Raw genomic sequence first — 17,496 nt, 5'->3', positions numbered from 1 at the left:
CTTGGTGCACTTCTAATCACACAGCGTATTCTGAGATTATCTTATTTTTCTGTTCCAGCTGTGCAATTATTACTTTCTCCAAGGAATCCTGAAATTTTTTCTTTTTTTTCAGAAGAGGAGATGTTTAGAAACAGAAACAGGCGCTTAGTATGTTTGTTTAAATTGATAAAACAGTTCTCATCTAGCACTTCAGAATCCTCTCTAGCCCTTTTCTCTGTCTGTGTTTATATTTGATTTTGTTTTACTTTTGTTAGTGTTGGAGTTTAGACCCAAGGACCCAGGCATGCTAGGCAAGCACCACTGACCCATGTCCCATTCTGTATTTGTGACTGTCTTTTCCATCAGGGAGAAATTGGTTCTCACCATTCCTTAGTGTAACTATTTACTTGCTCAGTTACTTTGTGTGCTACTTTTGTAACCCTAGAATAGTGTCTCCTTCCCTGCCACTTTTGAGGCCCATGTTTCCTCAAGTCAATGTTGTTACGATACAGTAGTCACTTCCCACTTATTTGTGTTTTCTCTAATCATACCAAAATTTGTAGAGAAATGTTAAACCTACTCGTGGAGGAGAACAAAGGTAAAATTCAGGAAGGTGTATCAGTCAGAGGAGACAACTCAGTTATAGCTGTTGACACATAAGGATCTTACAAAGATCTTAGTTCATTTCCCAGCACCCCCAAAGCCAGGTGTGGTTGCATAAGTTTGTGATCACAGCACTGGGTAGGTGGAGCAAGGTGGATTCTTAGGACTTTCTGGCCAGCCAGCCTAGGCTAATTGGCAAGTCCTCGGGTGCCAGTTAGAGACCCTGTCTCAAAATACAACACGTGGACAGTTCCCAAGAATAACACCCAAAGTTGACCTCCAGCATCTATATTCATGTCTGTACATCTACACATGTGCATGCAGGCACACACACACACACACACACACACACACACACACACTCTCTTCTCCCCAACAGACACATAAGCAATATACAATTTAATACATTTTTAAATTCATGTGCCTTTTGGTCTATAAATGTAAATAGCAATGCAAATTTTTCAAATTCAGATTTGTTGCTGCTTAAGCATCTTTATACTCCTGTACTTCGGTACTTCTGTGTAAGTCTGATTTGAAAGCTAATGGATTTAAAGTTGTTTAGGGTTTATAGCTCATTGTAGAAATATTCTGTTTGTCAGTGCTTATGAAGGTAACCATTGTGGTCTTAATCATCATTGAAAGATTAAGAGTTCTTAGATGGGGGGGCTGGTGAGATGGCTCAGTGGGTAAGAGCACCCGACTGCTCTTCCGAAGGTCCAGAGTTCAAATCCCAGCAACCACATGGTGGCTCACAACCATCTGTAACGAGATCTGGTGCCCTCTTCTGGAGTGTCTGAGGACAGCGTACTTACATATAATAAATAAATAAATCTTTAAAAAAAAAAAAGAGTTCTTAGATGGGAAGAGGACTGAATGAATATAAGAAAGTCTGCTTATTGAGTAAAAGGTAAAGTAGAGAGTTTTGTGAAAGTGTCAACTGCTTCTAAGTGAAAGCAAAAGCCAGAATGCTGTGATTTGGACTATTGGAAAGTTATTGGTGACCTTAGCTAATTGGTTTTCAGGTGTATTTTGGAAAGTCAACTGTTTGATTGATATATGGATTAAACATATATGCAAGTAATATAGTTCTTTGAGTTTCATCTCAGGCCCTATGGATTTTTAAGAATAGGTGGGGAATGTAGAGGTGGTTGCATAGCAGCATCTTTTGAGATGCTGCCAAAGTTATTGTGACTTACACTCACTAGAGACTTTATTGCTTTAGCAGAAGAGTTATAACATAGGGTTTTGTTAAGAAACACAATAGAGGAAACAAGATATAATGTGTCTATTATGTCTATATATAATAGACATATTTCTATTACTAGACAAATTTCTTTAAGAAATTGAGAAGGCCTAGATCAGATTAGGAGACAGCATCAAGAAGGGCATCAATTTATAGGTTGCATACATCTTAACATTTGTTGGGGCTAAGGAAAAGAAAGGTTATTTGGAAGACAGGTAAGCAGAACCATATGGCAATATCTACTATCAGAAACTGCTCTTAAATTAATTTTGGTAGATATTTGGATAGGTCCCTGCTCCCATTTCAGATGATTGTCTTAGTGAGTCTTTAGAGTAATACAAGCATCATTTGTTAACCTTATTTTTCCTTATCTATCTTCCTTCCTTCCTTCCTTCCTTTTTTTCATTTGTTTGTTTTTTGTTTTTGAAACAGGGCTTCTTTGTATAGTGGTAGCTGTCCTTGAACTTGCTTTGTAGACCAGGGTAGCCTTAAGCCTCTGGAATGCTGGAGTTAAAGGCATGAGCTACCTACCATGCCTGACCCTTTTCACCTTTATTCATTCTTAGAAGCTTATATTGTCTTTATTTAGGTAAGTTTGAAATCTAAGGTGCAGCTAGAAGTGATATAGATTAGTTATCATTAGTTATATGCAAATAATATAGCCACTGGAGGTAAGTCACAGTTTCTAGTTATAACAGTATGCATTATCTGACCCCTCTGACTTCCCGATTTATTTTATTCATTATTTTCAGACAGATGTCATATCTCAGGCTGGCTTGAAATTTACTGTATAGCCTAGCCTAACTTAAGATTGCAAGCATTTTGCCTTCTCTCCCCCTACCCAAGTTCTGGAATTATAGGCATGAGTCACCATGCCTGGCACAATTATTTTTAGAATTTCACTTCCTTTATTAAATCAGTAATGTGGCTACTTGGTTCAGATTTCAAAATAATATAAAAAGGTCTGTGTAGAGAAATTTGAACACTACTGCTGCTCCTTTCCTACTCTTTATAGGTAGCCTCTTTTTCTTTTTGGACAGTATTTTTATTTATTTTTTTCTTTTCAAGGCATGGACGGTATTTATTTTATGAAAGTAAAAACATATATAAATTATTTATTTATCTGTTTGTTTGTTTGTTTTCCGAGACAGGGTTTCTCTGTGTAGCCCTGGCTGTCCTGGAACTCACTATGTAGACCAGGCTGGCCTCGAACTCAGAAATTCACCTGCCTCTGCCTCCCAAGTGCTGGGATTAAAGGCGTGCGCCACCACACCCGGCTCATATATAAATTATTATTCACTTATTTTTGCATGTGGAAACTAGCATACTATATTGATGTTTTACATTAAAGTTTTTTCTGCACGAAGTCTACCTTGAAGACTATGACTTTAATATGTACAGACAGACTTCTTTCCTCTCTCTGTTCTTTTTAACAGGGTGACATACTTAATTGTGTAAATATAAAATGAAGGTAACAAATTCTGATTACTTAAGTTCTTCAGGTTTTTTTTTTTGGTCCTTTACCTTATATAGCTAATTTTCCTTTACCCCTTTCTGTATGGACTAGAGTTCCCACAGATATTTTTCACTGTGATGTAACTGACTTTATCTCAAATCCTCTAATGCTGACTTAAACTAACCTTTCAGATTTTCTGGCCCTGCCAAAGACTTTCTCCTAATTTCCATAGCCACAGTGAAGGCTGGAAGAAAAAGAGAAAGGCATGAAACTAATATTTGTTGAGCTGTACTGGGTACTGCAAGACTGGAGAGATGGCTCAAAAGTGAGGAGTACTTGCTCTTCTAGAGGACCCAGGTTTGAATCCTAGCATCCACATGGTGACTCACCAACATCTATAACTCTAGTTCCAGGGGATCTGTCTCTTGGCCTCCATGGGCACCAGGCATCCATGTGGCACACAAGCATGCATGCAAGCAAAGCATCTACTCATGCAAATAATACATTAAAAAAAAACCCTTAAGTGTATTGCAGTTAATTCTTTCAACATGTGGAGTAAGTAGTAGTGTTTTCTTTTTATGGATGAGAAAGTTATGGTTCATAAAGGAGAGTTGTCCAGACTTCCACATTCAGATAGCTCAGTATGTAAAATGTGTACTGCTCTCACAGAGAACCTGGATAGAGTTTCTAGCAACCATTGGGCTTACAACCACTTGTAACTGCAGCTCCAAGGGATCTGACAACCATTTCTGGCCTCTGCAGGCACCTATACACATGTAAAAACCCCCTCCCCAGTATATAAAATTAAAAATAAAAAACTTAGAACATTTTAAGTTGGTGTGGCGGCAGACTGTGATAGGAAAGACAAGTTTGATCACCTATTTTGTATCGCCTGTGAATTGTAAGAAGACTAAGGAAGAATAATATTTGCTGACCTGTGAAAATCATGTGAAATCCAAACTTTACTATCAGTAGGGTTATTATTATTATTTTTAATACATTGGATATTTTCTTTATTTACATTTCAAATGTTATCCCCTTTCCTGGTTTCCCCTCTGAAAAACACCCTCCCCACCCTTTTTCCTCTCCCCCTGTTCACCAACCCACCCACTCCCACTTCTTGGCCTTGGCATTCTCTCTCACTGGGGCATTGAGCCTTCACAGGACCAAGGGCCTTTCCTCCCGTTGACGTCCAACTAGGCCATCCTCTGCTACATATGCAGCTGGAACCATGAATCCCACCATGTGTACTCTTTGGTTGGTGGTTTAGTTCCTGGGAGCTCTGGGGGGTACTGGTTAGTTTATAATGTTGTTCCTCCTACGGAGCTGCAAACCCCTTCAGCTCCTTAGGTTCTTTCTCTAGCTCCTTCCTTGGGGACCCAATGCTCTGAATGGCTGTGAGCATCCACTTCTGTATTTGTCAAGGACTGGCAGAGCCTCCTAGGAGAGAGCTATATCAGGCTCCTGTCAGCAGGCTCTTGTTGGCATCCACAACAGTGTCTGGATTTGGTGATTGTATATGGAATGGATCCTCAGGTGAGTCAGTCTCTGGATGGTCGTTTCTTCAGTTCTCTACTCCACACTTTGTCTCTGTAACTCCTTCCATGAGTGTTTTGTTCCCCCTTCTAAGAAGGATCAAAGTATCCCCACTTTGGTCTTCCTTCTTCTTGAGTTTCATGTGGTTTGTGAATTGTATCTTGGGTATTCCGAGCTTGGAACACAACCACACTGATTTGTGTTATTTGTGGCTGAATGCATGCTATAATGCTAGAATTAAGTTGTTCCAATAGAGATCACCTGACCTGTAAAACCTCAACTTTTACAAATCTGGCTCAGGCTGGAGAGATGGCTCAGCAGTTACAAGCACTGGCTGCTCTTCCAAAGAACCTGGGTTCAATTCCCAGCACCCACATGATTCTTCACAAGTGTCTGTAACTCCAGTTCCTGGGACTCTGACATCCTCACATAGACCTGCCGCAAAACACCAATGTACATTTAAAAAAAATGTAAGAAAAATTTTAAAATCTGTCTTCTTATAGGAAAAGCTTTAAAATTTCTATTTTATGTATATATGAGTGTTTTGCCTGCATGTGTGTGTATGCAGCTATGTGACTATGTGTATGCCTGATGCCTACAGAGGCCAGAAGAGAACTTTGAATCTCTTGAAACTGGAGTTAGAGACAATTGTGACCTACCATGTGAGTGTTGGAAAACAGACACTGGTCCTCTAGAAGCCATTTCTCCAGCCCCCTCCTTGCAGGGATGTTTTATCAGCTCTGGTTAAGAATATTAAGTTTAACAGTTACTAGGATTGTTTCATTCCCTTGTTGTAGTTGTATTACCAGTTATGCAGTTAGATTTATTTATTCAATTTTTGAAAGAATAGACTTTTGAACAGTTTGGCATTAGAAATGATTTAGTTTTAGAACTAGGAGGTTATGCAGAGATACTGTAGTCTTGCAGTTCATGTAGTCCTGGACTGTCCAGTGGGTAAGCATTAACCAGAAGTGACAGCTTGAAATTCATTAAAAACCATTTGAGGCTGAGGGTATTTATCTTTGTGCTGGAGCCTTTGAGTTCATATGTAATAAGGCCCAGGATTCAGTCCTCAGTACTCATTAAAAGAGAAATCCATAAGCCGTATGTACCACATTTTGACTGTTTAGTTATATTCATTCTATTCCTTTAACAGAGGAAGAAATCATAGCTCAGAAAAATGGAGTGGCTGTCTCAAGGAAGCTGTGTTTGTTAAAATTTAGGATATTATCTCAGTGGCTTTCCAAGAATTCTAAATGTTTTTGTTGTTACTAAAAAGAGATGACCTCTGCAGTTGCTTTTGAAGCTCTCTTACAACATAGTAACTTCAGAATATCTATCTATCTATCTATCTATCTATCTATCTATCTATCTATCTATCTATCTATCTATCTATCTATCTATTTTCAAGACAGGGTTTCTCTGTATAGCCTTGACAGTCCTAGAACTCACTCTGTAGACCAGGCTGGCCTCGTATTCAGAAATCCACCTGCCTCTGCCTCTCAAGTGCTGGGATCAAAGGCATGTGCCACCACTGCCCTGCTCAGAATATTTATTTTAAGAATAATAATTGGTATAATGGATGCCCTGTTTTTGCTGCCTTCTTCATTCATTTGTGCAACAAAAAACATTTGTTGTTGTTGTACAATGACTTACTTAGGAAGTCAATTTAGGAACTTTTTTGTTATTTTTAACCAGGAGGAAAAAGCTGGCCCCCTGTAATTCCCTCCCCCAACTTCTAACACATAGGAGCAATGAGTTCTTTATATCTTAGTTTAACTTTTTTTTTTTTTTTTGAGTCAGGATCTCTGTTAAACCCTGGCTAATGTGGCTGGTTTGAAACTTGTTAATTTCCAGGCTGGTCTTAAACTCAGAGATCTACTTGCTTCTGCCTTTCAAGTACTAGGATTAAAGATGTTTGCCACCAATTTAGGCTAACCTCTTAATATGTAAATAGAAATGATTTCATTTCTGTTCTCAGTTTTCTAGTAGTGTTGAAATAGATTATACAATGGATCAAATAGTGGATTCTTCCATGGGTGACAGAAAAACACATTAAGAATGATTTTAGCTTGCAGAAGTAGAAGTCATTAAGATATGGTGATTAAGTAGATCTGTATTCAAGTGCCTCTTCTAATTTTGCTTGTACAATCTTGGGCCAGTCACCTAATCCTTCTAGCTGTCATGCCTAACCTTTTAGCATTTCTACAGTGTTCTCATCTCAAAGTATATGCTTGAGAACTATGCACAAGTCTCTCTCTCTCTCTCTCTCAAGTCTCTCTCTCTCTCTCTCTCTCACACACACACACACACACACACACTCACACACACGTAAAATAATAACAAAAAACAAAACCCTGAAGGTTGTAAGTTTACAGTTTTGTTTTTGTTTTTTGTTTTTCACATCTGTGTGTGCAGTTGCCTTTAAAGACCTCCCAGGAGAGCCATGGCCTGGAGCAAACTGCTGCAGCCAAGGGGATGTTCTCTACTGCATCTAGTTGCCAACTTAGTGAACACCAGCAGGAGCAATACTTTAGGCCACTGCGAAATCCATAAAGTCCATGGTGGGGCACAGGCCTGCATAGCACAGTGTGGGTGGGGATCCCCTAGCAACCCTCAGGTTACATGAACCTACAGATCCATATGGCATCTAGATGGCATCCATGCGCCACCTAAGTTTACAGTTTGTGTTGGGTAGCATTCATAACTATCCTTAGCCATGGGTGCCTGTAGGCTGCTAGTTGAACATCTTTGCATCTGCAAAGAGATAAAAATAGTGAACTATCACTGTTTTAAGAATGAAGTGATAGAAATAAAGTATTCTAGTTATTATTAGTATCTAAAAAGCAATGCCAACACTTAGTGACATGAAGCAATCACCATTTTATGATTTCTAGTTTCAGTGTGTGAGGAATTCTAATGTAACAGGGCCCAGGAATGATTGTTGTTTACTTTTCTACAATATAATATATGCTTACTGGGCTGGGAATACTGGGGAGTCAGAATGCTTGGGGAATAGAGGGACCCTGTCCAGGCATGCTTGTTTTTGTGTCTCATGACGCAAGCATAGGCTATAGATTGGAGCTCTTATTCATGAACTTATTGTGGCAGAGGGAGGGAGATATGCTAGCTGAGTTTTGAGAGAAGTGTCCTTAGAATGAGTAGTCCAAGAAAATCAGATAGAATGTAAAGCCTCTGATGGTCTTAGAAGTCATTAAGGCATTTTCTTCAATACTAGCAATTAACCAGTCTTCTGTCTGCTAGGCAAGCTTTATTCCTAACCCCTCCAAATTATTTCTAAAGTACTTTATATTGGTTAGCTAATATATGAGCTATAGGAGATGCTATGCTTTGAATAATTCTTGGACCACAGGTTACTTAGTTGATTAAATAAACAAATTAATCTTTGGCGTCTGATAGATTGATTTCAGCCTTTAGTGGCTGGAACACTAGATACTGCATTTTCTAGCCATGTAAAGTTGTCAGGGTTATGCCCCCTCTTTTTTCATCTTTAGAAATAAAGTTAATATCTCTCTATGACCATTTATAAGAACAGGTTGACAGTAGGTATGTCTTTCAGGTCTGGTTTTAAAGCTCAGTAGATATATGTACCAGAAACTTATGTTAAAGGCTAGTACTGGATAGGTATGCATACTATGTATATCTTTCAGGTCTAGTTTTAAAGCTCAGTGTGTGTGTGTGTGTGTGTGTGTGTAGCAGAAACTTAAGTTTAAGACTAGTACTGAATATTAATTTAAATGTTTATTTATTTGAGACAGTCTATCAGTCTATCATGGAGCTTAGGTTGGCCTTTAGCTGGTTTTATAGTTCAGTAGAACCTAGCATTTCTGATTCTCCTGCTTCTACTTCCCAAGTATGGGGATTAGAGGCTTGGACTATCATGCCAAGTTCATAATTTAGGTACTGAAGTTTTAAAAGTAGCATGCTGCCCCCTAGGGACAATACAGTATTTAATCAATTGTGGAAATTTCTCATCTTTGGCCTGCATAAGCTTATATTTGGGATTAGTATTAACGTTAGGCAGAATTAAGTTTTGGGTTCTTTGTTTGTTTGCCTTGGTTTGGTTTTCAGTTCTCTCCCCTTCCTCCCCTTTAAAAGAGAACTACGCTTTTATTTCTATGTTTCTCAGATGAAGCTGGCTGAGTTGGTTGCTATGAGAGGATTAGTCAAAGAGATCAAATCTCATATCCTCCTCTGATTTCTGGCTCTTCTTGGCTTCAGCCTTGGTTAGAATAGCCAGCAGCAGCAACAACAGTGGTGGTGGTGGCAACCATAAGGGCAGCAGTCACAAATGCAGATCGATTGGCCAAAAAGACCTTTCAATTAGTGTGGGAAGATGTACTCAGTCTCCTCAAGTCCAGGACCTACTTGTATCCATTGACAATACTAAGGTACTAAGGCCAAAGTCAGGTAATCAGTCTGCAGACAAACGCTGGCAACATTTGGACACCTTCTAGGATGCGAGAATGCAGAGTCTGCTCTGTGATGCCAAGTACTTCCAGGTTGTAAAGGCTGCCATGTCAAACATCTGTTGGATGATCAGCCCAGAGGAGAAGGGGGAAATGTTCCATGTTCACAGTGAGGCTTCACTGGCTACTACTTTGTCCGCACCAGCAGCTGGCACCTTATTGGCCAACAGCAACTAATCTTGATAAGGTCCTCAAAGTCCACGTTACCCTGGATATAAAGCAGCAGTTTCTCCAGAGCTTGGTTATTTACCAGATGCCCCTTCATGGCCTTGCACATTATGGTGTTCTTGCCCTTTAGTACCACAACCTTCCCTGTGGATCTGTTGCATCTTCTTGGAGCCCACATTGTTTGCTCCCACAGTGAAACATTTTGGCTAATCATCCAAAAGTTGGATGATCTTAAGGAAGTAGTTGGACTTCGAGGTCGCTGTATCTTTCCTGGACATCGTGATGGTGCATCAGGGATTGCCACACAGGGTTTAAACACTCTGTCACTCCAAAGAGGATGCCTGGTGAGCCCCCCCTTTATTTTATTATTATTATTGTTGTTGTTGTTATTATTATTGTTATTATTATTATACTGGCATAAGTAAATTTAGAATTCTCTCTTCTCAAATTAACTGGGTGGCTTTGTATTTTTATTTTTATTTATTTATTTTTTAATTAGCAGACTTAATTCTTTTATTTTTCTTGTACAAAATCCTTATGTAGTAGCCACAGCTGGAGCCTGGGTCCTCTGAACAGAGACTCTGGTGTGGGTTTTCACAAGATGATCAGTGAATTCCTGATAAGGAGACTTGGTGAAGACAGTCTCTTTCCAGAGGTCGGGGTCAGGTAGCTGTAAGTCTTGGAGATGGCATCAAAGGTGGCCTTAGCAAAGTTGCCCAGGGTGGCAGTGCAGCCTCTGGCTGAAGTGTAGCAGTCATCTATACCGGCCATCATCAGGAGCTTCTTGGGCACAGGAGCAGAGACAATGCCAGTGCCTCTTGGGGCAGGGATGAGACGCACCAGCACAGAGCCACAGCGGCCTGTCACCTTGCATGGAACAGTGTGGGGCTTGCCAATCTTGTTCCCCCAGTAGCCTCTCCGCACAGGGACGATGGAAAGCTTGGCCAAGATGATGGCCCCTCGGATGGCAGTGGCAACCTCCTTGGAGCACTTAACACCAAGACCAATGTGACCATTCTAGTCCCCAATAGCGACGAAAGCCTTAATCCTGTCCGCTGGCCAGCCCGAGTCTGCTTCTGCACTGGCATGATTTTCAGAACCTCATCCTTTAGGGATGCACCCAGGAAGAAGTCAATGATCTCAGACTCCTTAATGGGCAGGGAGTACAGGTAGATCTCCTCCAGGGACTTGATCTTCATGTCCTTAACCAGGCGGCCCAGCTTGGTGACGGGGATCCACTCCTTGTCTTCAGCTTTACCTCCACGAGCCCCGCGACCTCGACCACGGCCACGTCCTCAGCCACGGCCACGTCCTCGGCCACGAGCGGCCCCTAAGACCGCTGCCAAATCCTCCGCGGAAGCCGCCGCGGCCTCCTAATCCTGGGCCCCCGGGTCCTCCGGGCCCTCCCGCTGCACCGGCGTCATCCGCCATTTGGTGTTTTCCCGAAGAAGAAGCTTTATTTTCTTTTTGAAATTTTGCTAGCTTGCTATTTCCTTTTGAAATCTATTTAATTTGGAAATAGGTTTTTTTTTTTTTTAAAGAAAGGAATTCCAACCAAATGTTTATTTAGAATAAAAGATTAGATCATAAATGATGAAAGCTAATACTACAATTTTATTTTTGTTTTGTGGTTTCTTTTGTTTGTTTGGTTTAGTTTGGTTTTTCGAGACATGGTTTCTCTGTGTAGCATAGTCCCAGCTCTCCTGGAACTCGATCCGTAGACTAGGCTGACCTTAAACTCAACAGAAATTACCTGCTTCTGCCTTTGCCTCTGCCTGCCAAATGCTGGGATTAAAGAGGTCGCTGCCACCACCATTCAGCTACATTTTTTTTTTTTTTTTTTTTTTTTTTTTGGTGATTCTCAACCTATGGGGCTTGATCCCTTTGGGGGTGGTATATCATATATCTTACATATCAGGTATTTACACTATGATTCATAACAGTAACAAACCTACAGTTATAATGTAACAAGTATTTTTACTGAGTTTAGTTTGTATCCTTTGCCTTGATAAATTTGTCCTTTTTGTGTGTAGGCTTCTCTTTATTAGCTCATATTATCTGTAAATGAAGATACTTTTACTTCTTCCTCTTATTTACTTTCTTGCATTAATCTATGACTTGGATGCCTGTCCAAGTTAGGGTTTTACTGCTGTGAGTAGACACCATGACCAAGGCAACACTTATAAGAACAACATTTAATTGGGGCTGGTTTACAGGTTCAGAGGTCATCAAGGTAGGAGCATGACAGCATCCAGGGAAGCATGATGTAGGAGGAGCTGAGAGTTCTACATGTTGTTCTGAAGGCAAACAGGAAAAGACTGGTTTCCAGGCACTTAGGACGAGGATATTAAAGCTGCTGCTCAGAGTGATACACCTGCTCCAACAAGGCCCCACCTCCTAATAGTGCCACTCCCTGTTCCAAGCATATGCCTAAATAAAACTATCATTGATAGGATGGTTATGGTGACTTTTTCATATATGCCCTTGGTTGTATTGAATATATTATGTGTAGTATAATACATTCTTCTAGTCTTAGCCTGCTGACTGGTTTTGCACTGAGATGAACATAGTTCTGCACCTCTGGCATCCTGGATTTCCAGGAGTATGCAGAGAACTTTTCAGTCTTATGGATAGATATCTCCTTCTCCAGTTGGCACTATTTTTGTTTCAGTCATCTTCTTTTCTACTCTAGTGGTTACTGATACTTTTGGCTGTTATGTTATTGAATAATTACTGTTGATAATTTTTCAAAAAGTGCTTGGATAAAAGGATGTAACAGTCAGGTTTTAGATAAAATAAGCATGCTATGCTAGTAGGATTTTTTAGGTATCTGTTAAAATGGTTAGATAATGGTTTCTCCAGAAATTGGGACTTTGAGGAAGCGTCATGATCTTTCTTTTCTGATCTAGTGGTTGCAAGATGTTTCTATAGCTTTTACAATTGCTGGCTTAATGCTCCCCTTCTCTGACATTTTACTCCCTTTTATTGAGAATAGATTTCCTCACATAATATATCCTGATTACAGTTTACCCTCTCTCCACCCCTCCCAGTTCCTCCCGATTTTCCTCTTATCTGGAGTCACTTGTTTTCTGTCTCTTACTAGAAAACAAATTGGCTTCTAAGGGATAATAATAAAATAAGATTAAAAACTAACACATCAGAGTTAGGACAAACTAACAGAAGTAAAAGAACTCAAGACTAGGTGCAAGAATCAGAGAGCTACTTGTTGAAACACTCAAAAATCCCATAAAGAAAACTAAACTGGAAGCTGTAACATATATGTGGTAGACATGCTGCAGATCTGTGCAGGCCCTGAGCATGCTGCCTTTGTCTCTGTGAGTTCATATGAACATTGATCAGGATGATTTAGAGAACCTTAATTTCTTGGTGTCATCCATTCCCTCTGGCTCTTAAACTCTTTACACTTCTTCTTTGGTGAGCCTTAGGGAGGGATTTGATAGAGATAACCAATTTAGGGCTGAGTGTTGCAATGTCTCTCACTCTCTGTTATTGTCTAGCTGTGAGTTTGTTTGTTAATCATCTGCAGGAGGAAGCTTTTCTAAAGATGACTGGGCAACGTAGTGATCTCTGAGTATAGCGAATGCCATCAGGAATCATTTTATTGATGTTTTTTGTTTTGTTTTTGGTTTTTTGGTTGTTTATTTTTGAATAAGTATTTGGTTTTATCCTAAGTCCCTTGGCTATCTAGTCTCTGGACTTTAGTCACCCAGGTCTGGTTTCTATCTTGTAGAGCAGGCCTTAAGTCAAATCAGAGATTCATTGGTTACTCCCACAAGCTTTGTGCCTGGCATATATTGTCAGCAGGGCAGCATTGTAGATCAAAGGGTTGTGTCTGGCTTGGTGTTTTTGTTTCTTTCTTGGTAGCGTATAGAGTACCTTTTTGTACAAAAGACCCTAGAATGTAGAGAATGAAGGCTCTATTCTGTATTTAAAGAGTTGTGAGGTTTCTTTAGCAATGGGGCTTTGCCATCAGTTTGTGGAGTCTTGGCAACAGCCTGGGTTGTATGGAGGTTCTCATGGGATGGATTCCTTTGGCCAATAACTCAGATGGATATAACCCAATCTTGGTTCTAGAAGCTTCATTTGGTGACAGGAGATAGCCAGCTGGGACTCTGTCTTCCCCATTCTTGGTGATTACATTCAGATCACCTTCATGTAAATATTTGTAAACTTCTACTGTATTAGGTTTTTATACTACTCCTCAGTGGTCCTTAATTTTAGCTGTCTCTCCATGTGTTCCCTCCCTTGGCTCCTTCTTTCCTTTCCCTGTCCTTCCCCACTTGATCTCCCATTCCCACATCCCCATCCATAACCATCTATTCCTAGTCCATTGCTCTATATATAACCTCTGTAGCTCTATGGATTGTAGCTTAGTTATCATTGACTTAACACCTAATATCCACAAAAGCAAATACATCCCATATTTATCTTTTTGAGTCTGGGATATCTCACTCAGGATGATGTTTTCTAGTTCCATCTATTTACCTGCAAATTTCATGTTTTTTGAAGAAATGTCCAAGTAATAGTCCATTGTGTAAATATACCACATATTTTTTTATCCATTCTTCTATTGAGGGACGTCTAAGTTGTTTCCAATTTTTGGCTGTTATGAATACAGCATCAATAAGCATGGTTGAGCAGAAGTCTCTGTGGTAGGATAAAGCATCCTTTGGGTATATGCCCAAGAGTGGTGTAGCTGGATCTTGGGATAGATCGATTTCCATCTTCCCAAGGAAAGCCACACTGATTTATTTCCATACTGGCTGTACAAGTTTGTGGTCTCACCAGCAATGGATAGTGTTCCCCTTACTTCACATCCTTGCCAGCATGAATTGCCATTTGTTTTGTTGACCTTAGTCATTCTGACAGATGTAAGATGAAATCTCAAAGTGGTTTTATATGCATTTTCCTGAAGGCTAAGGATGCTGAACATTTCTGTGTTTCTCCACCACTTGAGTTTTCCCTTTTGAGAATTCTTTGTTTAGATTTGTACCCCATTTTTAAATTGTTTTTTCTTTTTCTCGATCTAGTTTTTTGAGTTCTTATATATGTTGGATATTAACTCATCAGATGTGTGGTTCTCATTCTGTAGGCTGCTTCTTTGTCCAAATGATGATGTACTTTGCTCTGCAGAAGCTTCTTAGTTCCATGAAGTCCTGTGTGTTAATTTTTAATCTTAGTGCCTGTGTTAGTGATCTTTTGTTCAGAAAGTCTTTTCCTGTGCCAATGAGTTCAAGGTTAATTCTTCAATCAGGTTCAGCGTATCTGGTTTTATGTGGAGGTCTTTGATCCATTTGGAGCTGAGTTTTGTAGAGGGTGATAAGTATGTAGCCATCCAATTTAACCAACACTATTTTTTGAAAATGCTTCCTTTTCTTCGTTTGATCTCTCTCTCTCTCTCTCTCTCTCTCTCTCTCTCTCTGTGTGTGTGTGTGTGTGTGTGTGCATGTGTATGTGTGTGTATTTCTGGCTTCTTAATCTAAAATTTGGTGTCTGTAGATTTGTGGATTATGTCTGGGTTTTCAGTTTGATTCTACTGATCAACATGTCTGTTTTTGTGCCAATATCATGTTGTTTTTTATTACTATAGATCTGTAGAACAACTTGAAATCATGGATAGTAATACCTCCCTCAGTTCTTTTTATTATTCAGGATTGTTTAAGTTGTCCTGGGTTGTGTTTCCATATGAAGCTGGAAACTGTCCTTCCAAGGTTTATGAAGAATTGTGTTGGAATTTTGATGAGGATTGCATTGAATCTGAAGATTGCTTTTGGTAGGATAGCCATCTTTACTATGTTAATCCTACTGACCAATGAACATGGGAGATCTTTCCATCTTCTGATACCTTCAATTTTTTTCTTCGTGTCTTGAAGTTTTTATTACACTAGTCTTTCACTTGCTTGGTTAGTTACCCCCAAGATATTTCATATTATTTGAGGCCATTTAGAAAGGTGTTGTTTCCCTGATTTCTTTCTTAGACTTTTTTTCATTTGTGTGTAGGAGGACTACTGATTTTTATGAGTAAATATTGTATCCAGCTACTTTGCTAAAAGTTTTTATTTTTGTGGTGGAGTTTTTAGGGTCACTTATGTATACTGTTACATTAGCTGCAAATAAAGATTCGTGATTTCTTCTTTTCTAATTTGTATTTCCTTGAAGTCTTGCTTTAGCTAAGACTTCAGAAAGTACTATATTGAATAAGTATGGAGAATGGACAACCTTGTCTTCTTCCTTACTTTAGTGGAATTGCTTTGAGTTTTTTCCATTTAAGTTGATGTTTGGGCTTGCTGTAAATTGCCTTCATTATGTTGAGGTATGCCCCTTGTTTTTTTTTTTTTTTAATATATTTTTATTACATATTTTCCTCAATTACATTTCCAATACTATCCCAAAAGTCCCCCATAGCGCCCCCCACTTCCCTACCCACCCATTCCCATTCTTTTGGCCCTGGCATTCCCCTATATTGGGGCATATAAAGTTTGCAAGTCCAATGGGCCTCTCTTTCCATTGATGGCCGACTAGGCCATCTTTCGATACATATGCAGCTAGAGACAAGAGCTCCAGGGTTCCGGTTAGTACATCATGTTGTTCCAACAATAGGGTTGCAGATCCCTTTAGCTCCTTGGGTACTTTCTCTAGCTTCTCCATTGGGAGCCCTGTGATACATCCAATAGCTGACTGTGAACATCCACTCCTGTGTTTGCTAGGCCCCGGCATCGTCTCACAAGAGACAGCTATATTTGGGTCCTTTCAGCAAGATCTTGCTAGTGTATGCAATGGTGTCAGCGTTTAGAAGCTGATTATGGGACGGATCCCTGGATACACCAGTCTCTAAATGGTCCATCCTTTCATCACAGCTACGAACTTTGTCTCTGTAGCTCCTTCCCTGGGTGTTTTGTTCCCAATTCTAAGAAGGTGCACAGTGTCCACACTTTGGTCTTCATTCTTCTTGAGTTTCATGCGTTTAGCAAATTGTATCTTATATCTTGGGTATCCTAAGTTTTGGGCTAATATCCACTTATCAATGAATACATATTGTGTGAGTTCTTTTGTGATTGTGTTACTTCACTCAAGATGATGCCCTCCAGGTCCATCCATTTGGCTAGGAATTTCATAAATTCATTCTTTTTAATAGCTGAGTAGTACTCCATTGTGTAAATGTACCATAATTTCTGTATCCATTCCTCTGTTGAGGGACATCTGGGTTCTTTCCAGCTTCTGGCTATTATAAATAGGGCTGCTATGAACATAGTGGAGCATGTGTCCTTTTTACCGGTTGGGACATCTTCTGGATATATGCCCAGGAGAGGTATTGCTGGATCCTCCGGTAGTACTATGTCCAATTTTCTGAGGAACCACCAGACTGATTTCCAGAGTGGTTGTACAAGCTTGCAATCCCACCAACAATGGAGGAGTGTTCCTCTTTCTCCACATCCTCGCCAGCATCTGCTGTCACCTGAATTTTTGATCTTAGCCATTCTGACTGGTGTGAGGTGGAATCTCAGGGTTGTTTTGATTTGCATTTCCCTGATGATTAAGGATGTTGAACATTTTTTCAGGTGTTTCTCTGCCATTCGGTATTCCTCAGGTGAGAATTCTTTGTTCAGTTCTGAGCCCCATTTTTTAATGGGGTTATTTGACTTTCTGGAGTCCACCTTCTTGAGTTCTTTATATATATTGGATATTAGTCCCTTATCTGATTTAGGATAGGTGAAGATCCTTTCCCAATCTGTTGGTGGTTTTTTTGTCTTATTGATGGTGTCTTTAGCCTTGCAGAAGCTTTGTAGTTTCATGAGGTCCCACTTGTCAATTCTCGATCTTACAGCACAAGCCATTACTGTTCTATTCAGGAATTTTTCCCCTGTGCCCATATCTTCAAGGCTTTTCCCCACTTTCTCCTCTATAAGTTTCAGTGTCTCTGGTTTTATGTGAAGTTCCTTGATCCACTTAGACTTGACCTTAGTACAAGGAGATAGGAATGGATCGATTCGCATTCTTCT

At 39.8% G+C, this 17,496-nt stretch overlaps 1 protein-coding gene and 2 pseudogenes across 3 annotated transcripts in view; 1 reads left to right on the top strand and 2 right to left on the bottom strand.

Moving 5' to 3' along the window:
- Ptpn4 (protein tyrosine phosphatase non-receptor type 4) overlaps positions 1–17,496 on the top strand; it is a 189,483-nt gene that overhangs the window by 9,612 nt on the left and 162,375 nt on the right. Inside the window, exon 1 of one of the 3 annotated variants that reach the window (XM_085840532.1) lies at positions 8,974–9,819. The exons of 1 other annotated variant lie outside the window; for it this stretch is intronic. In XM_085840532.1, coding sequence (XP_085696658.1) covers positions 9,813–9,819 — 7 coding nt within the window. In that variant the 5' untranslated portion in view covers positions 8,974–9,812. Of the gene's footprint in view, positions 1–8,973; positions 9,820–17,496 lie in introns of those variants that run through there. One more of the 3 variants, XM_085840540.1, reaches the window with a different exon arrangement.
- Positions 9,001–9,753, bottom strand: LOC110294043 (large ribosomal subunit protein uL10 pseudogene; annotated as a pseudogene).
- LOC147006114 (small ribosomal subunit protein uS5 pseudogene) lies at positions 9,977–10,917 on the bottom strand (annotated as a pseudogene).

This window comes from Mus caroli, unplaced genomic scaffold (genome assembly GCF_978045245.1).
Source record: "Mus caroli unplaced genomic scaffold, Mus_caroli_1 scaffold_1, whole genome shotgun sequence".
Taxonomy (NCBI): Eukaryota; Metazoa; Chordata; class Mammalia; order Rodentia; family Muridae; genus Mus; species Mus caroli.
Note: the sequence above shows the minus strand (reverse complement) of the source record. Positions and strands in the feature narration are given on the sequence as shown.